The 22,676-nt window shown below is 44.3% G+C and overlaps 3 protein-coding genes across 4 annotated transcripts in view; 2 read left to right on the top strand and 1 right to left on the bottom strand.

Moving 5' to 3' along the window:
• Nucleotides 1-38: 38 nt before the first annotated feature.
• NUDT1 (nudix hydrolase 1) lies at nt 39-4,536 on the bottom strand. Its single transcript, XM_063414134.1, has 4 exons — nt 4,439-4,536; nt 3,678-3,834; nt 654-799; nt 39-440 (listed from the first exon to the last, which is right to left on the bottom strand). The coding sequence occupies exons 2-4, from the start codon at nt 3,827-3,829 to the stop codon at nt 268-270; spliced, it is 471 nt and encodes a 156-aa protein (XP_063270204.1). The 5' UTR covers nt 3,830-3,834; nt 4,439-4,536; the 3' UTR covers nt 39-267.
• Nucleotides 4,534-7,529, top strand: MRM2 (mitochondrial rRNA methyltransferase 2). 2 transcript variants are annotated; one of them, XM_063414132.1, is made up of 3 exons: nt 4,534-4,607; nt 5,440-5,711; nt 6,417-7,527. In XM_063414132.1, exons 1-3 carry the CDS (start codon nt 4,570-4,572, stop codon nt 6,839-6,841), a joined length of 735 nt encoding a protein of 244 aa, XP_063270202.1. In that variant the 5' UTR covers nt 4,534-4,569; the 3' UTR covers nt 6,842-7,527. The 2 variants fall into 2 exon arrangements, with proteins under 2 accessions (XP_063270202.1, XP_063270203.1); XM_063414133.1 differs by lacking the exon at nt 4,534-4,607 and adding an exon at nt 4,670-4,869 and having other exon boundaries at nt 6,417-7,529.
• A 331-nt stretch (nt 7,530-7,860) lies between these two features.
• MAD1L1 (mitotic arrest deficient 1 like 1) overlaps nt 7,861-22,676 on the top strand; it is a 353,113-nt gene continuing 338,297 nt past the window's right edge. The window contains exons 1-9 of the mRNA XM_063414357.1: nt 7,861-7,929; nt 9,004-9,157; nt 10,389-10,529; nt 12,226-12,405; nt 13,604-13,728; nt 14,431-14,512; nt 15,625-15,755; nt 16,697-16,811; nt 17,328-17,389. Coding sequence (XP_063270427.1) covers nt 9,008-9,157; nt 10,389-10,529; nt 12,226-12,405; nt 13,604-13,728; nt 14,431-14,512; nt 15,625-15,755; nt 16,697-16,811; nt 17,328-17,389 — 986 coding nt within the window. The 5' untranslated portion in view covers nt 7,861-7,929; nt 9,004-9,007. The remainder of the gene's footprint in view (nt 7,930-9,003; nt 9,158-10,388; nt 10,530-12,225; nt 12,406-13,603; nt 13,729-14,430; nt 14,513-15,624; nt 15,756-16,696; nt 16,812-17,327; nt 17,390-22,676) is intronic.

Below are 22,676 nucleotides of genomic sequence, written 5' to 3'. Positions count from 1 at the left end.
TCCATCCATGAGGAAAAAGCTCAAGCCACTAAAAAGGATTAACATTTAAATTTTTAATAGTTGTGATCACATAACCACTAAAGCCTATGAGAGCCAGGGACTTCACAGCATGGAAAATCTTGTTACTTCTATTTCTGCTCTAAGAAACCCCCTTACTTTCCTTACTCTGCAGTTACCTGGAAATAAGTCTTGTTTTCTGATAAGTCATACTCAGGATGCTGTAGCCCAATGTGGGCAGTAGCACGTGGACTGAATGCTTCTGCTTTCTTAAACTTCCTCCACTTCTTTCAGGCTGTGCTCCAGGATGGTGTCTTGTCCCTGGAACTTAAAATAGCCCCGAAACAACTTTCTCTGAAGCACCAGGGGAAACCAGTAGCTGTCATCGGGCCACATGCGATGGAAGGGCACCTCGTCCAGCCGAAACCACTGTGGACGCATTTCTGGTGGCAGAAAACAAAACAACTTTGCATGGGATTTTCTCATGGATTTTTGCTGCCTACACTCTGAATATTTGTCAACAAGCAGCTTCCCTCTACAGGCCAGCTGCCTTCCTGCTGGGAGGCATTTTAGCGTGAATAGTTCTCCATTTCATAAGGGCAGTGCTGTCTCAGAAGAGCAAGCACCTCCTTGCTTTCCCCACACCAGCCACCTACCCTCACTTTCTGTTGGCTCTCCATGGAAGTGATCTGCCCGGAAAATGTGAACGTCCATGAGTTCAGAGTTGCCTACAAATTCAAATGTGATCTGACCCATCTTCTGCAAGGTGTCCACAGTCAGTCCACTCTCCTCCAGGAGCTCCCTGCACAAGAAAAAGACTTGAAAGTGAGCATTAGGAGGGCAGAAATGCAGCCATTAGCTTAATTCACATATTCAAAACCCTTCCAGTGAACCAAAGGTGAAAGCTTACAGTACAACAGAGCAAGGATCCTGCCCTGCACCAAGCCACGAGGCTACAGCACCACAGTGGAGCCAGGTCAGGTGGGATTGTGTGTTATTTCAGGCTCCTGAGCCCAGCAGGCAAACAGTCTATGTTGGAAGGGGAAGATTAAGGAAAATTGATAATTTAGTATAAATTAGTCCTTGCAACATCTTCTCTGAGGTAAGCTAGAAGTGGGTATGTGAAGTCAGGTGACTGTAGCTGTGTGTGGCTCCAAGCTCCAAGGTACACTTCATTTAGAAGTGAAGGGCAAAAGGCTTTGCCAACTTCAAGCTAAATCTTTTAGAATGGTGGGGAGGCAGGTTGTGAACACCAGAAAGAACATCTATACCTGTTACACAATCAGCTACTTCTGAGGCAAACTGAAGCTTACTTAAATTACACACTCCATAAGATCATTTACACACAGAAGGTTGAGAGTTCCAATTCCCATTCAAATGCAGTGTAAAAACACAAAGCAATTGTGCAAACTTTGCCTTTCTGCTCCTTGGAAGCACATTGAGCATAACAAGAGGCCAGAAGGCAAGACTTTAAGAGCACTTGGAGAGCTGTGCCAGCTCTTTTCCACACATAACCATGCACAGCTACTTGAAGCACATTCAATTATATCCTCTCTTTATGCTCTGCACTCAGGGTTTTTTAATTTTACCTCCCTCTAACAGAAGCAGCATAGCTTGAGGTTAGTCATGGTTTTTCTAATGTACAAAATTAGGGATTCTCTGAAACCGTGTATTTTCAGTTATAGTTAATAATTAATGTAGTTGCCTATTTGGCAGTAACAACAACTTTAAAATGTAATGGAAATGATTCTAAGGCTCCAGCTTTCTTTGGCATTGATTTCATGGGTCCCATCTTTCAAAATTATACTTCAACTTAATGTCTTGGCTAATTTTAGTTTATCTTCTGTGAAGCTATCTATGTCTAAAATAGAGGCAGTTTTCCAGCAATGACTCTAAAAGCCTCCTTTTACAGGCACTGATAATTGAACAACAAAGTACAACACTGCTACAGTTCTCCAGGCAATTTATCCATTAGCTGCTTGGCTCTGTCTGTAGCAAGTGGAAACATTACAGGTGGCAAACTAGAAATAATTCATTCACTAAATGCTCCCCTTACAAATTGTGCCACTGAGGAGCTGCCCAGGTGTTTGTGGGAATGTGCTGTACCCAGCAGAAGACACAAATCTTACTGGTTCTGTGGGAACTTTTGTTCATGTTTTGGCTTAATATTAACTACCTGTGCTGACAGGACACTTCACACCTGCTGCCTCTGCCAACCCAGCTGAGACAGAGCAATGTGGAACCACAACCTCAGACCTCAACTCGCAGTGCGGAGTGGAAGTGGTACAAGGAGAGTTTGCTTTGGACTGTGTGATGCTTCCTGCAGCTGAGCTGTGCCCCGAGGCAGCACTGCACCAGTGGGGCTCCAGCCAGCGAGGTGGCCAGCGTGGCCAGCTGCTCCTGGCTCTGGGGACAGCTGCCTGCCCAGCTGACCTCAGCAGGACTTGGTTGTGTCATTCTGGAGTAAACTGCAGGTGAAGGGATGGGGACAGTCCCCAGCAGCAGGTGCTGGCTGTGCTGTGGCACATTGCATTTGGATTGAGGAAAATGTTAGCATTGGACATCTTGTGTGAACAGAAGTTCTGGTGTCAAACTCGGGGCCAGCACAGGAGCATGTAATGTATTTCTACAAGGAAATCAAATGCTACATTAAACCATTAGATTTACCCCACAGCTGGTGGCAGGATGGTCTAGCTAATGTTAAGTGACAAAACCTACGCCCCTCCCTCCACTCAGAGATGATGTTAAGTGACAAAACTTACATCCCTCTCTCCACTCAGAGATGATAAATTGCACAAAAAGCCATGATGAAGTGTCAGGTACGTTAAGGCTGCTGAGCACATCTGCACAGACACCCCCCTGTCCCCAGGCCAGCTCACACAGAGCCCGGGCGGTTGTGCTGGCACAGCTGAGGAGGCTGCTGAGGGCAGAAGCCGGTGGGAACCAGCAGAGCACACCGTGGTTTATCTTCCTGCAGGTGCAAGGGCAGCTTTGGGCACGCATCAGAGACTGATTAGTTGGCAAAGCGTGGCTTTGTATCAGCAGCATTCATGTCAAGAACAAGGTACCTAATTTTAAGAGGAGCCTAGCAATTCATCTGTGATCTGCTACTTCATTTTAATGACCAGACAGATGAAAGAACTACAGGAAATCAGTACTAAAAGGTTCAAAAATTACACTGTGTCTCTTTACTGATGAAATTCAATTCTGCAACTCATCATTAGCACTTAAAAATGTCACTATACGATCAAATAATAAGCAGTTTGGCTAATTATTTAAATTAAATTAGCTGTAATTCTTCTGTATAGCTGAAATTAAACCCTGCACCTCTCTGAAGAATGCAAGAACCTCCACCCACCACTCAATCATTCTCAGTTTAGATCAGAGTCCAGGAGATGGGAGGGAGGACACAAGAAGTTCCAGTTGCTCACAGACTGGATGACAGTTTAGGATTTGCAGATGACAAAGGGGGAACAATCCTGTTTCTCTGTACATGTGGGTGATCCCCCATCACCTGTGGAGCAGATGTTCAGAGGCGGGTCACGACTGTACTGCTGGATAACAGGAGGGTGTCACTGACCAGATCAGCCGTGGTTCCTCCACCTGCAGCCCACTGCCGATGGTCCAGCACCTTCACCTGTGCCCCCATACCTGTGCCGTGGCGCCGGCCCAGCCCTCACCTGCGGGCAGCCTCCTCGATGCTCTCCCCAGGCTGCACCTTTCCCCCGAAGCCGTTCCACAGCCCGGCGCCGAACCCGCGCTTCTTCATGCCCAGGAGGACGCGGGACGGCTGCACCACCAGGACGAGGGTGAAGAGTCTGGAGGTGTGCATGGCTCCTGGGTGAGGGACGAGGCGGGCACGCTGTGCCAAGGGTTCCCGGCACCCTTCGGAGGGGACGCACAGAGCCCCTCACTCCCCAAACCCCCAGCACCCCTCCTCAATTGAACTGATAAATGAATCCCGGCCCCTGAACCCTGGTCCCCCAGTACCTCTCCCAATACCTTCTCCAACGCTCCCACTGACCCTTGCTCTTCCTGCTACCTCAGCACCCCCTTCCCTAAGTTTGATTCTCCCTTCCCAAATCCTTGTTTCCCCAAAACCCCCTCCCCGAATCCTGAGCTCCCTTAACACCCTCCTCGGAATCCCTGGCTCCCAGCACCCCTTCCCCAAATCCCTGATCCCCTCCGCAAATCCCTGTCCCCCCAGATTCTCCGACCACCCTCAACACCCCTTCCCCGAATCCTTGCGTCCCAGAAACCCCTCCCCAAATCTCCGATCCGCTCTCCTTAAATCCTTGCTCCCCCTAAACTCCCTCCCTGAATCCCTTATCACCCTCCACATCCCCGCCCCGAATCCGACTTCCAGCGCCCCTTCCCCGCTTCACTGATCCCCCACCCCAACCCCTGACCCCCCTGCCCTCCCATCCCCGTCCCCGCGTACCTCAGCCCGGCACTCGCTGCTTTCCCGCCCGCCTCGGTGTCACCCTCAGCCCGTCCCCGCTCTTCCCGCGCCGCCGCCGCCCCGCCCGCGTTCGCCGTGAGGGGAGGCGGGACGGGGCGGGCGCAGCGGCCATGGCGGCCGCGGGCGGAGCTGCCATTGCTGGCGGCCGGTGCGTGCCGGGGCGGCTGAGGCGATCCCGGGGCGGCTGACGCGTTCCCGGGGCGGCTGAGGCGATCCCGGGGCGGCTCAGGCGTTCCCGGGGCGGCTGAGGCGTTCCTGGGGCGGCTGAGGCGTTCCCGGGGTGGCTGAGGCGATCCCGGGGCGGCTGAGGCGTTCCCGGGGCGGCTGAGGCGATCCCGGCGCCCATGCGGGGAATTGGGGAGGGTGTCGTTAGTGCCGGCGCCTGGCGTTTCCCTCGGGAATGGGTTAATGTGCGTTTGGGGTTTTAGGTTTATGCCGTGCGGCGGTTCCGCCCGGGCCGTGGCTCTTGGTTGTTCTGCCGAGAGCTTGCAGGAGCTCGGGCATCCCTCTATTCCTCCGAGGGGCTCACGGGGGCCACCGGCCCCGCTGAGGCAGCGCAGGACTGTGCTGGGATCACTCTGCCATGTCCTTAAAACAGCAGAGCAGAAGCTGGAGTGGGATCTCTTTCCCCCTTAGCTCAGGATAACGTGAGGCCTCATCCAAAATCTGGCCCTGCTGTTGTGATAGGACCTGATAAATAAATGTGCCAAAAATCTCCAGTTTGGGGGCTTCTTTTTAGAATCACAGAATGGTTTGGAAGGGATCTCTGGAGACCATCTAGCTCAATGACCCTGCCAAGGCAGGGTCACCTGGAGCAGGTGACATAGGAACATGTCCTATTTATTTTGAATTGTCTCCTGACAGGGAGACTCCCCACCCTCCCTGGGCTGCCTGTAGTAGCTGGAATGAATTACTGTAGCAACTTTTGACATACAGAGTGGTTATGTATTAACTGGTTGACTTGCCTCTCTTCCTGACAGTTGTTGGCTTTGGATGAGCAGATGCCTGCACACCACAGTGAAGTTTCTGAGGAAAACTGGAAATGAGCAGAGGTGGTTGGAGCGGCACTTGAAGGATCCCTTTGTCAAGGCATCCAAGCAGCAGCATTACCGTTGCCGAAGTGCCTTCAAGTTGCTGGAAATTGATGACAAGCTCTGTGTTCTTTGTCCAGGACTTTCTGTTCTTGACTGTGGAGCCGCACCTGGTGCTTGGAGCCAGGTTGCTGTAGAGAGGGTCAATGCCTTAGGTACTGGTAAGTGCAGTTTTTTGGCAGGCAAGATTGGGATGATACCCCTCTTGAAGTGTGTGAGAGATCTGTGAAATACTAAGGAATCTAAGTGGAAAAGCTGTGAAATCAAGGAAATGTTATGATGGTAACATAACATAACAGTATGGGGAGGGACTACGGGTACTGGCAAGTGCTAGAGTCACTGGTAAAAACATGAAGGGGTGAGTCTAGTAAATTTTCATATAAAGAAATTGTGTTTATAGAATAAAACATACCATGTGGTGCTAGTGATCTAATTAATTGTAGGGGGGAAGATCCCTTCATCCAGTTCTGAAACTGGTGTGACCTCCAGCAATTACCTTGGCTTATTTGATATATTATTCCCCTTCTCAAAAAATGGAAGCAACTGCTGTGCGTGGTTTATGTGGGTGAAGCCATTGATACTTACAAGATGAGGTGTTATCATCTGCACCCATCATTATCCAGGATTTCTGGACTGTCAGCTTTGAAAGAGCAGCAAAAAACAAAGAAAAATCCTGCTTGTCTATCCAAAGTAGCTGAGTTTTTATGTCTTGAATGGATGAGCTTATGGCAAACCCTCAAACTTCCAGTGGATGAGAAGGCAGCTGTGGCAGGTGGTGGGTTTTGTCTATTGACTGGCACAGAGCTCGTGCATGTGCAGGTTTGTGCAGCCACTCTGAGTGTTCCCTGTGTCATTCATCCCTCCAGATCCTGCTGTCCCTACGGGCTTTGTGCTTGGCGTTGACCTGCTGCGGATTTCTCCTCTGGAAGGAGCGGTTTTCCTGTCGCAGACTGACGTGGCCGAGCCCAGCACGCTGCAGGCGATCCAGAGCCTGCTTCCCTTGGGGAAGGCAGATGTCATCCTGAGTGACATGGCACCCAACGCCACAGGCATTAAAGAGCTGGATCATCAGAAGCTGATCAATCTCTGTTTAGGCCTTCTGGATATATCCCAAAGCATTTTAAAGCCCGGAGGAACGATGCTCTGTAAATTCTGGGATGGATCTGAGGCCCATCTTCTGCAAAGCAGACTCAAGGAGCAGTTCCAGGATGTGAGAACTATAAAGCCTCAGGCCAGCCGGAAGGACTCTGCAGAATCTTATTACTTGGCAAGGCTGTACAGAGGGAAATGAAAGTCAAGAACTGCAGATTCTCTGACATTGATTGGAAATCTCAACTTAGTGGGTGTTTAAAAGAAAATCCCACTGTTAAGACCCTGGGAAAATTTGCTACTCTTCTTTAAGTCCATCAGGCTTTTCAAATACTTGTGGACAAAATGGTTGGGAATGGAGAGGAATAATCTGAAAGGCAACCTCTGGGGCTGGAGTAATGAAAATGAAAATAAAATGCTGATTATATGAGTTTTTAATGCGTGCCTGAAAATCATTGCACTGTTAGTGCTGTCATACATGAGACTGACCATAAAGGTGGTTGTTAGAATGTGAGGGAACAGCAAAAGGGAGTTTGAGCCAATTCAGTGCCTTTTAGAAGCTGGTGTGATTTATTAGCACAGGTGAAAATAGTAAATGTGTCTGTGTACATCAGGATCTGCATCCTCATGTAGGATGTGTAACACAGCCATGTGAGAGGCACGGCTGCCTTGGGAATGTTCAGCCCATGGCTCTGCTGCCTCTCCTACAGACACAGGTTCTATTTAGCAATTGCTGCTTCCTGGCACTCATAAATGCAATCAACGGCAGTGGGACAGGGTCATGGCTGTGCACATCATCTCCCCTGTGCTTTTTAGGTGTGCCCAATGGTGTTTCTCAGGTGAAAAGAGACAAAACGTTCCTAAGATCCCAGTAGGAAGAATGACTGAATTGCCGGAAATCTGTTTGCACAAATAAATTTAGCTGCTGCCTTATCTGAAAGTGACAACTTTTATATTAAATTGTGCTTTTATCAGGCTGACTGTGGCATGAGTTATATGAGAGGGTGTTTTTAAGACTCCCAGGTGTTTCTCATCAGCTCATCTGGGGCTGCTGATTAGATCCCTGCCCGAGCAGGGGGGCGCGGGGCGGATTTTGGGAGGTCGGGCCGAGCTCTAAGCTTCACCCCACCTATTCGGAGCATTACGGTAGCGCGCGGAGGGCTGCGCGCATAATGCCGCCGTTACGGCAGCCGGCGGGGCCGTTCTCGCGAGAGGCGGGCGCGGAGTTCCCGCGAGATCCCGTGGCCGGGGCGAGGAGGGAGATCCAAGCGGGGCGCGCTGCGGAGAGCGGTGAGCGAGGGGCGGGACGGGGCAGGGACGGGACGGGGGGCAAGGGCTGAGGGCAAGGGCTGAGGAGGGGCGCTCCCACCGCGCCCGGCCCACCGCGCTCTTCCCCCGGGGGAGTCGTGCGGCCGAACCCCTCGCTGCCCGGAGCTCTCGGTGTTCGCTGCCCCTGCGTGCCCCGAGGGAGCCTTGGCCACGGCGGTTTCTGAAGCGGCCCGGGTCACACACCTGAGTGTCGTCGTGATCGTTAGTAGGTTTGAGAGCGGGCTTGCTGGAGCTACCTGTCGGCAGGCGCGTTTGGTACTCCAGGGCTCAGTTTGGGTTTTGGCAGATCTGTTGCTTCTGCGCCGTGGTCCTCGTGATGCTGTAAATCCAAACAATAATTGCTGTGTAACCCCAAGGGCGCACAGCCCGGAGGGAGTCTTGAATCTGTCTGTAGTACAAGCCATGTGGATATTGTGCTTTCCTGGTCCCGGACCTTTTCCAGTGTTTCTGGGGATTTATGGAGAGTGCAGGCACTGGTGAGACTCACCTAAGGCTTCCTGAAATCTCCTGGGAAACCTTACAGGCTTTTCTGAACTCTGAGCTTGGTTTATCTTTGGCCTTTTAGTTAGTACCCTTCTGAATTGGAAGGAAGAGCTACATCTCATTCATTATATGAATAGTGAGATGCAGTTTCACTTATACAAGTGATCAGTGGACTTGGGAAGACTTATTGTTGGAAATTAAAGTCCAAAGTGCTTCTGGGAAATCAGAAACAAGTGTTGTAGCAGGAGGGGTTTGCAGCTACTGTGGAGTTAGTTCTGCTCCCATCAGCTTCAAAAATTAGGGGGAAGAACAATGAGTTTAGTTTGGTCAGAGAAGAAAAGGCCATCTTGCATCTTTTTCTCATTTCAGAGAAAATGACAATTTCAGCTTGGGTGGGGTCATGTTTTCTGTGGCTCAGCAGTGATTTGCAGATTGATTTTGCCCTGTAAATTGGAAGACCTTGTGTTTAGTGTTTCCCCAGGGCAGTGATGGATCCCTCTTTAGCACAGCAGCTTGCTCTGAGTGTTCTGATGATTTTCTGTCTGTTTCCAGAACCATGGAGGACTTGGAAAATAATACCACTGTCTTCTCCACCCTGAGATCCCTCAACAACTTCATTTCACAGCGTATGGAGGGGGTGTCTGGGCTGGCTACACCAGGGTCATGTCAAAGCTCCTTACAGATGCAGTACCAGCAGAGGATGCAGGTGAGGAGTCCTCACCTTGGTGATTCCTGCAGTATCACTCCAGTGTGGTGCTGTGCTCCTTTTGGTTCTATGAATGGGGAATTTCATTCATTTCATTTCATTCAGATCTGTTCTGAAACTGACGTTCCGAAATTGACACAAACTCAATAAAGGAAGCTTGCTGTCACCATTGCAGGATCTTGTCCAGAATATATTTAATTTTTTTTACAGTGCCAGCCATGTTTATTTCTGTTTTGTGGAAGTTGAAGAAAGGCCCTTTTAATTTATTCCCTGCTGGTTATATCTGTGCACCAGCTCAGGAAATTAAACTGTGAGTTGTTTTCATTTTGCTGAACAAATGAGTTTTTATATCTTAACGTTTTTCTAGTAAGACACTTTGTTACCTTTTTTCAGAATTTAGAGACTTCTTTGCCTGGACACATCCAGGAGACTTGCACTGAGCTGTGGCTTTGATATGCAAGCCACCTCTCTTTGTATCCACCAGGGTTATTTACTTTTTTTTCTGTTAGCTGCTTTAGGCTCATAAAGTCAATTGACATCTTAGATCCCAGAGACTGTTTATTAGGCTGGAATGAATAGTTTCTTTATTCTGTATCTTAATATAATTTGTATTTCAGCCTCTAAGTACAAAAAAGTTTGGTTTTTTTTAATGTAAATCTGCTTTGCATTTGAAATGTTGACAGAAATTTAAGCTTTTTCTGTCTGTGTTACATCTCTGGTGGGAGCAGCAGTTGCAGGAGGCTCTCTCTGGTTAGAGTCTCCACTGACTGTGTTGGATGTACATCACCAGGATGTGAGCATTACTGTTAGTATTGTCTGTGCTCTCAGGTAATTTGAATGGAAAAATGAAGTGTTATGTTGTAGAAAAACATGTTATTTTGCTCAGCAATTACATTTTATTGGGAGCATGATCTGTGCTTCTTGGGCTTGGGGTGTTCATAATTGGCTTTTTGGATGGAGAAGTAGATTTTGTCAGACTTCAGCTAGAGATTGAGAAATTCTGACTTAATAATTGGGAATTAATTTCTTTCCAATTCACCTTGGTTTGATGTGTGTTTCTGAGCGTGATGTTGAACTCTCAGTTTCCCCATCTGCAGCTGCTGTGAGAGGTACCACAAATTTGGTGATGGTTTGTGAAATGTCAGGTTAGTGTCAGCTGAGCAGTTCAGGGCACGGTGATGCTGTGGTGTTAATGGTGTGCAATGTCCCTTTTCACACATGAACTGGCCAGCTGGAGGAGCAGGCTGGGCAGATCCACTCCAAATCCCAGCTGCTGCAGGTGGAGCGGGAGAAGATGCAGATGGAGCTGAGCCACAAACGAGCTCGCATCGAGCTGGAGAAGGCAGCGAACACCAACGCCAGGAACTATGAGGTGAGAGGGATGTCTGCACTGCCTTGGGAGCATTGGCCTGAGCCAGAGCACATGGGGACCATTTACATCAGTGCTTTGATTTGGTTTGGTTCAGGGATGTGCTTTGGTTTGCAGAATGTCTCAGCATGTGTCTAGTTGCTCTTTCTTTGCAGTGAAACTAAACTGAAAAGTGCACTCCAGGAACAAGCCTGGTGTTCTTCAGCTGCTAATGGACACTGTCTTCTGAGCAGGACTTCAGTGGATCTGGAATGCCTTTACTGTGTTTGCATTTACTGCAGGTGTGGGTGCCAAGCTGCCAGCACCAACACAGTTACAGAACTGAGAGGTTCCCTGCACTAACTTGCCAATGAGCACTAGAGTGTGAACGTGAAGCCTCGTTAGGTTCACAGACTGATGAGCTGATCACTGGATTCTGTTAGCTTAGCACTGAAATTGTCATGGATAGCAGTAACAAAAGGGCTTTGTTATTACTTTCTCCCAGAAGTATTTAATAATTTTTCTCCTAGAGGAATTTAAACTTCTGCTGGCACAATTGCAAGCATTTGGTTTGTGTGACTGTAATTAATTGGAATGGCAGCAGTGCCAGCCATGCAGTGTCACGCAAGAGAGCCTGCACTGATAGAGCAGTGAGCCTCACTCAGGGACTAATAGCTTTTATTGGGTTCTGCTTTTCTTCCCACATATGTTTGCTTAACGATGTTACTGAAATAAGCTGTGGATCAGTGGCTTTTGTAGCGTAATAAAAGTCTTCTATGTGGGTGATAATTGAAAAAGAAATCTATAAAAAATAATAAGTATGTTTTGTTGTATTGTATGAGGGTGACAGATTTAGTGTATGGTTGTGAAATAGGGAGTCAGTGACTAAATTCCTCCTTCCTCTGAAGTCAGGTGATGTGGGATTAAGCCAGGAAGAGTTCAAACTGGAATGTAGCTGAGTCAGTCACAGAAACCCTTGAAATACTGGTACAAAAAAAAGGGAGCAGCATTAATCCAGCACTGTGGTAATTACCCTGCTCAGATTCTGTGTTTTTCTGAGTCATGTGGATAAAGATTTTAGGAACCTCACATTGCTTTGCCTAATCCTTGCTTACTATGCAAATCCGTGTCTCCAGTTGCTTTGATTAGCAAAGCAATTTACTATGCATTTTTTCAATAAGTATCAATTTGTGGTAGGAATAAACTGCAGTGGTATATGAAAGGTTGTCAGACTGCAAAAATATTTATTGTATTAATTGATAATTTTTTTTTTAATGGCCTCAATTCCAGAAGTTGCAGAGGGAAGTTTGTCCTATTAACCCAGGTGTTTAGGTCTGAGGTTCTAAAAGTCAATTTGCTGTGCATGGGTCAGCTTTAAATTGGAGATTAAATGTTCTCATCTTTGATCTGCTGGAGGGTGTGCAGTGGAGTCTGTGAAGCCCCATCTGTATTCTCACAGTCATGTCTTAGTGTAAGAGATTTGGAAGATGTGGTCTCTTAATTTTCCAGCTCCATTTCCCTGGGTAATTCTGCTGAGTTGCTGCTAATAAGATTTTTGTCCTTGCTAGGTTAAAGCTGTGGTCTGAGTAACTTTGCTTCATGATGAAGCAATTACCATTGGTGACCATGGTAGTGAGGAATGAGGACAGAAGAAGGAGAAATGGCTTCACCTTGCTGCTGCTTTCTTCTAAAGTCTCTTTGTGTTTTTTCCCTTGGCCAGCGAGAGGCTGACCGTAACCAGGAGCTGCTCACGCGCATAAAGCAGTACCAGGAAAGGGAAACAGAGGCTGAAAATAAACTGAAAGAACAGATGGAGATGAACAAATCTTACAAGAAGAGCATGGAGACAATGAGTAAGAAGCTGCAAGAGAAGGAGAGCAAATTAGCTGAAGCTAATGAAGTAAGAACAGAGTCATTTTTAATCCATCCATAGCTTCAGGTGACTTTGCAGTACTTGTGACTTGAAAATGACCTTTTAGATTAAAAAAACCCCTTAAAACAAAATAACTGGAACATTGTGTTCATCATGTGGAAATGAATAAACCCTGGTGGTGTATGTCTTTTCTGTCAAAGTTTAGAACCAAACCAGATACAAGTGAGCAGGTCAAGAGAAGTGATTTCTTAGACAAGCTGATATGGAGAAGGATAAAAAAAGTGTGAGGCAACATCCAGTGTCTGGGTTCAGAAGTGTGAAGAAAGGGCCAGTGATGGAGGAGATAATATGGGAAAGTGTTCAGGGAAGTCAGGGGAATGGTAGAGTGGATGAAAGCAACATTATGAAGCAATTGAGTCTTCCTGAAGTGTCTTAAATGTGCAAAATGGATGCTTGGTAGTTTCAGTATGTTAGGATGCCCAGACCATCTTCTCAGCTGTCTCAGATATCATTATAGTTAAGTTCAGCTGTTTACTTTGTAACTTTCCTGTTTAATTTGGTTTTCTGCACCAGTTGTTGATCAGCAATCACTTAAATCCTTAAGACCTGCTCCTGCTAAGGTGTCACAAATGTGGCAATGTGATAAAGCAGGTAAACAGATTTAATGTTCCAGTTATCAGTGATTAAAACCAGGGGGACAGTGATGGTACATAAGAGAAACTAAACCTACCTAAAAGATATGTACTGCAGTTCTGTGTCTGTGTTCTTTTATTTCTATCAGTATCAAGATAAGAATCCTATCTGTGTCTCTGTCTAGAAGACACACTACATATGTAATGTTTTGAGATATTTCTCTTTTTTTTAGTTACAGGCAGCTGAGTAATGGCTATTGGAAACAAAATTGTGAGCTTTTCTTTACAGTTAATGTATTTAGAAAAAACATCATCTAAATCTGAAGTTTGATATTTTTCATGCCAGTTTGAGGTCACCCATTTAAGACAGAATGTAAATGACAATTTGGATAGCAAGTGAAAGTGCAAAATTATTTTCTGTTGCATTTGTTTGAGGTAGGTTTGGAGGTCTGAAGGTTTGCAGGAGTGTGGGATTATTTCTAAGATTGTGTTAGTACTTTTTAGTTGGAAATAATTTCTATCACCATCCATAATATCTGCCTTGGAGAGTCACAGCCTTGTGTGTTAATGCTTTTTTTTTCCCATTAATTCAGACAATCACTGTACTAAAAGGGAAAATATCAGAGCTGCAGTGGAATGTAATGAACCAAGAGATGCAGATGACAAGCCAAGACTCTGAGAAGCAGGAACTGATGGAGCAGCTGGATGTTGAAAAAAAGTAAGCAAGGGATGAATGACTGTAGGGAGAAAAAGGCAAACAGAACTTCAGTCTTGTGCAGCTGTCATCACTCAGAAAACTTTCAACTGCGTTTGATTTCTGCTCTTCAAAGGGGTTCTTTGATCTGGGTGTGCAGGTTATAACTGTTGTTTGAAACCAACTTTGAGGTGCAATTTTAATTGTACCTTGAGGGAAAAAACCCACCAACTTGAGCTTTAAATCTAAAAACATAAATGCTTTATGTGCCTGGTGGAGAGTTAACAAAAGGCACATGGGTGGGAAAGGCTGATCTAAACTTTATGGACTGAAGAGAACAAAAGTATCAAACCTTAAATCACAGTGGAGGGGTAATTGAAAGTTATGAGTATGTTTTTCCTTGTTTACTAACTTGAGCTCTTCAATTTCAAAGTTGTGAAGTTTTGTTTACTCTGAGTTTATATTTGTTTTTCTCAGAGTTAAAGTGGCTTGATTTTTTTCTTTTTTTCCTCAATATGCTTCTTTTTATTAAAATGAATGGATATTTTTGTTTCTAAATTAGAGGGAGCTAATGTGAGTGTGAGACTGAAAGAGAAAATGCAGTGTGAGAGTAACATTTACTTTGCTAGTGCTGTTTGACTCTGTTGTTCAGAGACTTCTGAAGGTGGATTGTCTCTGGTACCTGATTTTTGGGTGCTCAAGTGCCTCATGTGTCTTCACTAACAGGAAATGGCAGGAGGCAAGTCAGCAAATCCAGACACTGCAAGCCAGCCAGTCCTTACTGGCAGAATATGAACAGAAGATTAAGGTAAGAAACTTTGTGACCTATATAAAGCTTTAGATGTTAATTCCTTTGGTGGAAGAACAGAACACTGCTTTTTAAAAAACTGGTGTTGCAGAAGTAAAAGGTTAGTTTGTCATATAAATACTTGAGTTGGTTGTGAGCAAGAGTTGAGCTTGGGTGGACTAGGCTATCTACAGTTAGCTGTACCATGACACTTTGCCTTTGTTGTATCAATTGATTGAAAAAAAGCTTGCTTTCTCTATAGAAAGGTGATTTATATGCTTATGCAGTTCTCTGGAGGAATGCTCTTTTTGGTCTTGTGCTACAGCACAAATTTGCTCTGCAAAAGACTGCTTCTTAGAGTGATTTTTTTTTTCCAAATGGAGTGTGATGAGCCCAGCAGCTACAGTTATTTTCTGCTTCCCAGAAAATCCTTCCTCTGCAGTTGTGTTTAGAAAGTGCAATTACTTGTAAAGCTTTCAAAACTACACTAACTTAAATGTCATTATAGAGATGCTTTTTGAGCACATAGGTTGGTGGGAGTGTATCTTTTTCATTTGTCTTGTCTTCCTGGCAGAGGTAGATGAGGAAAATTACTTTGGTTTGAGCAGTGGCATTGTCTTGCTGTAGAAACAACCTGATTGCCAGCAAGAGGAGGAGTTCTCCATTGAAATGACAGGATGGAAAACACGATATAAGTCTGCAATACAGCCCTAAATAATTTGGTTTTTTAGTGGAAAACCCCCCAACATTTACCATAATGTTGAAATGCACATTTGTGTTTCTTTCTGTGCCTAGTTCTTGCAGGCCCTATCCCTCTTCATTGATGGAGGGATACAGGACAAGAAAATCACAGATTTGGTTCAGTTGATAGAAGAGGGTCATTTTAGTGAATACTAAGGGGGTTTTTTGTTATGAACTTGGATTAAGCAGGTGTAGAGAGACCAGCCCAGGTGTTAAAAGTGCAACAAGAGTCATCCCTGCTTTGAGCATGGATTGGATATCACATGACCTCCTGAGTTCTCTTCCAACTTCATTCAAGTCCTTGATTTGAGCTTAAAAGGTACAATGCAGAAATAGCTCTTAGAGATTCCAACTTATTCAATGCTGTCCTGTTCTCATCCCATGTTTTCCAGGATCTGGAGCAGAAGTTGTCCCAGCAGGAACATGATGCTCTAATTGTCAAGAACATGAAGGCAGAACTGGCTCGTTTCCCAAAAATGGAGCGTGAGTTGCGCCAGCTCAGGGAGGAAAATGCCTACTTCAGGTGAAGGAAGGGTTCAGTTGTTGAGGGTTGTGTTCACATGCTCCAGCTGCACTGTCTGCACTTTTACATCCCTCTTTAGGGTTTCCACATGGGAAAGCTCAGAAGGAAGTATTTCATATAAATACTGCTTGTGAATCCAGCAGTGTCGTGCTTACTAGATGAGAGGGTCTGACAAGGTCTGAGGAATCTTCTTGAACACAGGAGCCTCACAGAATGTGCATTCATTGTTTTGGGTGGTGATTTTTGGTTTGTTAGAACAGAATTCAATGTTTAAAGGTAGTGATGAACTTCATACAGCTTGGGGAAAGAATTTCCTGTAGACAAAAGAGGCAGCTGAACATTTCTTTAATCACTTGTTTTTCTTAGCTGTTATTACCACTGTTTTAAAGGCCTGTTGTTCCAGCATAATGTTTAGAAAGTGTCTTGTTTAAATTTCTAAAGCATTCTGATATAGCCATTGGTGGAGTAGGCTTTCTGGATTGTCAAAGTGGCAATCAATTTGGAAAATCAAATTAAATGTAATGTGAAATAAATAGCCTTAAGGTGTTGGGTGGGTTTTTTCTGTTGTCGTTTGTCTTTTTTTTTTAATTACATTAAAATGTCTTGCCAGCTTTTTCTTTTTTTAAAATTAAGTAATTTTCCTAGGTTTTGGTCTTGTAATTACCCAATTACCCAAGTCTTTTGTTACTCTTGTTTTGACAAATACTAAAGCAAATACAAAGCTTCAGCTTGTCTGGGCATAATTAGGATGATATTTAGAGTAGAAGAAAATAATTTCAATAAAACTGTAATTTTTTTTGTAGCAGTGGCTTTGCAGTGAAGGTTACAGAAGTGAGTCAGTTGAATGTCATGATTCCCTTGGGATTCCTGTATATCTGAAAGTTTGTGAAGGGGAGTTGAGTTGCATGAATCTGTAGTAATTGTCTCTCTCTTCACCACAGGGAAATGAAAGAAAACAATGGTTTGCTTAAAGAGGAAGTGGAAAGTCTCCAAAGAAAACTGGAACGCTATGAGAAAGTCCAAGCACAGCTAGTGACTGTGGAATTGGAAAATGAGGTGAGGAGCTGAGAACATCTGGTGGATCAGCAGAATAGGAGTTTCCTTTATTGCCTGTCCTGACTTTTAGGCTTTTCCTGTATTATGTTACTCAAGATATGATACCTCATTTAATTACTGATATGATATACTCCTTTAATTAAAATTGAACCAGACAGTCCCAAACTGGAAAGTCAGCACGAGGGGAGTTGTGGCAAGGAATGTATAAAAGACAAAAGGATATCTGCTTTTCAGCTGGAGATTTTGTGTAAAGAATAATCTCATCATAATGTCTATTTTAGCCTTGATGTTTCTTTTTCTGGCATTAAGACATGGTGGTGTGGAACAGGTGTGTGGAAAGAGCCTTGGTAGCCAGGGCTGCAGAATGACAAACCAAAAGTGCTGGATAAGATCAGCAAATCCCCAAGAGGAGAAGGAATGACAGTGACTTTGGATGGAGGATTATGGGAAAACTCTGGAAAGTGAGCTGTTAGAACATGTGTCTGTGTCTAACTCTACTTTTAATCTTTACTTTAGAAACTTCTGGGAAAATTACAAAGCTGGGAGAAACTGGACCAGAGCACTGGCTTAAATATCAGGTATGTCCTCAGAGCTCTGGAGGGAAGTAAAACTTTTAGGCCCTTTCCTCTTAATCTCCAGCGTGATCTCTTAAGTGTGTTGGTCATGCTTTCTTTCTGTCCCTTCTTCATATGGAACCTCTTCTAATACATTTTATTATATGTAAAAAGAAAATAAGATACACATTTTTAAAAGTAACTTTGGGAACTGAGAAATGTTCTTCACCAAGTCACCTTGAGTAATGTCTTTGAGGCTGGGGATCAGTTGTGAGTTCTTGAAACTTTTTGTGTATAGCTGTATTTTTCTTTAGTTAGAGATTCTGATTTCTTCATAAGTGAATTTCTAAGAATTTTAGATGTCCAGAGAAAAGAATGTGGCAAATGTACTTGTGGCAAACTGTTGTAAACATATTTCCTTTGAAATCTGGATATCAAAATTAGCTGCTAGATCACATTGTGACTTTCCCTAAAGCAGCTGAACAAATGTTGTTATTATTTTGTCAAACCCACTCCCCAGTTGTGTTTTGTAACACCAGCTGGTCTGTGTGCTGGTACTCGAACAGCTCCTCCTGACATCTGCAGCACTGAACCAGATTTTTCAGGTCCCTGTGTATGTGGTATAAAAAGGAGCTGGAAACAGTGGAATTTCTGATCATTTTCTTTTGCTGCAGAACGTGTTCTGTGTATATATGATATGTGTATATATTCTTGTGTGTGCCATGTTTCAACACTGTTTTATTTTCTCTAAATATTTACAGTGTTATTACATGAGAACAGGAGATAGTTCTTTGTAAATAATTGATATAAGCACTGATCACCTTTCACACTGGGTCAAAGCTGAAACATGAACAGCAGAACCTCATCTTGCCACTTGTTTCTCCATTCCATTCATTCCACATACCCAGCCACAGAGCTGTGTTTGCACACTGCTGGGATTGTTTGGAAATGGTTTGGACACATCGCTGCTTCATGTAAAACATACTTGTGTTCCAACTTGGGAAAGCTCCCTTAATTTTCTCAGTGTTTTCTGTTTAATGAGGATAAGGAACCTTTTCCAGAGGCCTGCTGGTAGGTAGCATGCTTGAGGCACCTGCTGAGGATCCATACATTTAGATGAAGATGGAATTATGCGAAGTCTCCTATGGTAAGGTATGGACAGAAATTGTAGGAATCCTTTTCACAAAACCTTTTGGAGTAAAAGCTTTTTGCTTACCTCAAGCTGTTAAAGGTTTAACGAGGTAATTTCACAGTGGGAGAGAAATGGAACCAAGTGATTCTGCCTGTTGAAGTCTAATAACTCCTTCATTTAAAATCAGAATATTCACTGTGAAGTGCTAGTTTTGTGATTGGGCCATATTGTTTAGTGCTATTAATGGCACCTTCTACAGAAAGGGGAATTGCTTTTGATAAAGATCATCTTTTCATGCAGTTGGAGCAAGTGGGACTGGATGATTTCTCCCTCCCTCCCTTATTGTTCTTTTTTTTTCTTGCTCAGATTTCTTACAGTATGAATTACATTAATTTTTGGTGAGGATGATGAAGATGGTAAGAGATCATTGTCCTGGTTGGATCCTGGAGAATGCTGTTGGTGAAAGTTTGAGAAGAGTTAATTGCCCATCTCATAGCAGAAAAGAAACAGGAACAAGCTGGCTGATTGTCCCAAAGAGCCAGAGCAATGTTCTGTTTGCTAATAACTAGATAAGAAAGGGAAAAGGGAATAAATTAGGATTTCTCATCTTTACTTATCAGGTTCTTTATTGGTACAGAGGATGTAAAGGAAGTGCATGCAGCATTTTAGGAGAGGATGATTTTTCATTTCCTCCAGCACTTCCACAGGGCTTGTTCAGTGTCTGCTCTCAGTGGTTTCTGTTCACTGATTGCCTGCTCCCAGCAGGCTTTTTGTCAGATTGGCTTATGATCAGCTCTTGCAGTGTAATTTTATGTAATAATACTTGGGAAGGAGGTGCAGCTTTCAGGAGTGTGGTGGTAATCCAACAGTTTTTAGTACTGGTCTCTTTTTGGTGACAATGGAAGAGTGTTTATAATGCTTCACCTTGTGGGGAGAAAACAAGTTCATTAACAGTTGACTCTGGCTAATCTTATGTTTGCTCATTCTGGATTCCAGTTGTAAGCTCCTGGGCTTTTCTCTCTTCATAAACAGTGGAAACAAAGACAGCTGTAGCTCTATAGCAAAATATCCCTGTGCTGTACAGTAGCTAGATAATAAAATAGGACTCATCTTATGTGTTGTATATGGTTCATTTGTACACATTATAAATTTATGTCATCTTTTTTGTGTTCCATTATATGTCCTTTGGATTCCTTGAGTTTTTTACTGCCTACCTTGCAGTGTAGTTGGCTGTGGTTTTTGCTGTGGTTTTTACTGTGGATTTAGGTCTTTTTTGTGTGTGTTACTGTTGTGCTGCCAGGGGTTTTCATACATTGGTCACGTGTTGCTCTAAATTGATATTTCTGCCGTGGAATTGGTTTCAGCTGTAAAGGGAAAACCCCACAAAATACTAAATTCTTGCTCTGTGAGTAGAAAGTCCTATTTATTTTGACATGCACTGCCCTATAGAGGCATATTTACACACAGCTTTTTTAGGACTGTTAGTAGGGGAAGGTTGTGTTGAGAAAACAACCTTCTAGTAGTCTGTCTCTCCAGGATGTGCTGATATAGTTTCTATTTCTTCAAAATCTAGTATTTGAGTAATTGAGTCATTCACCATCTTCACTGACAAACCATGTTAGTTGTGACACACTCGTTTGATTTTTCAGCATTGGGCTTTTAGCTTAGAGATAGTTTCGAGGCATTTCCTCTACTGCCATTAAATAATTAATCCATTTTAACAGAAGAATACTTGGGGGAGGTTTTGGGGGGCAGCGGCGGCTTCGTTTGGGTGACACAGCACAGAATTCCCACGAGATGGCGCCCGCTCTCCTGCAGGGAAGGAGCGGGATGGCTCCAGCCCGGGATTCAGCCCGGTGGGAATCCATCAGCCTTGGGAGGGGCAGCTGCTCGCAGGAAAACTCCTCAATGCTGCCGGCAGAACTTTTAAACTCTCTTCAGTGCTGCCTGCATGCAGTCACTGTCTCCTGGCCCAGTACTCCGGGCTGTAACTTGGTCTGAAAATGGTTTGTGCAGATTTCTCTAGTGGAATATGAAATCGTGTTTTTCGAACCGACTTCGTAAACTTCATGTTTACACCAAGTATCCTTAATTTTGTCTTGTTTAATAGGAGTTCTTCACAGCCTGGTTCTTTTTTCCCCACCCCAAGCCTTAGAATTGCATTCTCAGAACAGCGCTTTTACTGTTTTGCCTATCCCTTCTGCAGCATTAGAAGATGCCCAAATAAAAAATGAGGGTGCTTGTTCTGTGAGCTATTAATCTAAATAAGCCTGTTTTGCTGCCGTTTGTCTGTGTTTCGTTGATACTGTTTTTGTCCTCTAATGAATTAGGCAAGTGATTTGCTACCCGTAAATAAATATAACATGTTGTACTGAGTGATGCAAAAAGATGTGCATCAGGTATTTGTTAAAGCTGAGGCAGTAACTCAGATACTGAAGGTACTGGTAGCCAATGATAGTAGCTGACAAGGTTTAATGCTAAATTTGTCTTTGTGTTATTCCATAAGTGGCAGAAGATGGCAAGTTTTGAAAGGTTGGAGTTTGCCTGGAGAGTTATACAAGTGAGTAAAGACTGCCAGGTGGGCCACAAACAACAATTTCAGAGGAGTTTTAGTCCAAGCTGTTTTTATCTTTTGAAGTAATAAATAGTAATGTGTGATACAGGGTTTGTTTTGGGTTTTTTTTCCTTTTTTTTTTTTTAATGGAAGTAATGAGTATAAAGTTTTTACAGATTCACCTGCTGGGCTCAAAGATCTTTGTGTACACAGCAGCATAGTTTTATGTTGATGATCAAATATATTGATCATGGCCTATTTAAGTCAGTCTTCCCTTTTGGAGCACTGTTTTCTGTTGCCAATGGTACTGTCAGCTCAGGCTTGTTGTTCACGTGGGGGGAAAAATTGAAAGATTTTGTTCATGCAACTTTTCAGAATCATTCCAATTTTTTCCACAGTGGGGATCTCAGCTTTCTTTTTCTGAAGGGCCATGGAATAAAGTGTGGAAATTAAAGGTGAGGCTGATGTGTCAGAGGGAAGCTTGGACTTTTGTGTGGGCTCAGAGACCTCTGGGTGTTCTGAGTCGCATCCCACGGCGGTTCTGGTGTGAGATCTTGGCCCCCTGTGCTGACGGTACGAGGCTGACCCAGAGACACTTGGGGTTCACTGAGTCTGTGTTTGGGGGTGCCCACAGAGCCCTTCTGGGTGCAGCAGCACTGAGATCTCCTGTGCCTGGCTGGGGAGCTCCCTCCAGGCCAGGCTGGCCGAGGGAAGCGCGCGTTTGGCAGGAATTTGGGCCAACGCTGAGGGACCATTTTCCCTTGGTGGAGCTGCCAGCTGCAGACAGCAGACTCTGATCTGCTGACCTGTCGCCTCAAGCCAAAGAAGTAAACCTGGAAATGCTGGCCTGGTTTTCTTTCTGAAACATCTGTGGGCTGGCTGGCTGACAAATCTTGGGGACTAACTTCCTGCAGTGTCTGAGACCAATTAAGAAGAGGAGATAGTGTGAATGTGTATGCATTTCCTCTCTAAGAAAGGGTTTAATTAAGTGGCAAGCATCTCTATTTAGTACAGTGGTTTGCACAGTTGTAATTCATAATTACCCAGGTGCTACACTCAGTACGGGAAGTCCTTCTATGCACATTCTGCTTTTGGAGCTGGGGGAAGGGAGGAGAGAGGGAGGAAAAGGGGAATCGGATTTCTTGATTCTGCATTTAGTGGTGGATTAGTGCTCTTTTTTTTCAGTGAATAGAAGAAAAAGGAGAATATTGGAGTTCTCTACTTTCCTTTTTGAATCTTGATTAACTATGCTTAGCTACTCTCTTCCATCCAAGGCATTGAATATCTTTGCAGTAGTGAATGAAGCTCATAATCTTTTCCTTTCTCACAAGGTGGCAATTTGTCTTTCTCTGAATGTCCATTATGAGTAAGTGGTTACTGGTTTAAAAAAAAAATCTGTTGACAGATATACAAAGTAGTGCATGTTGAAATAATTTGGATTACTCATGTTACTCTGGATACTCAATTAACTGCAACCAATCAAGTCAAGGCTGGGGGTTATTGTTGCTGGTTCCAGTAATGCCATAATTCTGGCATGATCATTCCATAGTGGAGCAAATATTTTTATGGGATAGCCTATTGTAGCCCTGTGGTCTTTTGTCACCAAGCAAGAAATCAGTCTAATT

The sequence above is a fragment of the Prinia subflava genome, chromosome 17 (assembly GCF_021018805.1).
Source record: "Prinia subflava isolate CZ2003 ecotype Zambia chromosome 17, Cam_Psub_1.2, whole genome shotgun sequence".
NCBI classification, from domain to species: domain Eukaryota; kingdom Metazoa; phylum Chordata; class Aves; order Passeriformes; family Cisticolidae; genus Prinia; species Prinia subflava.
This window is presented reverse-complemented; position numbering and strand designations above follow the sequence as displayed.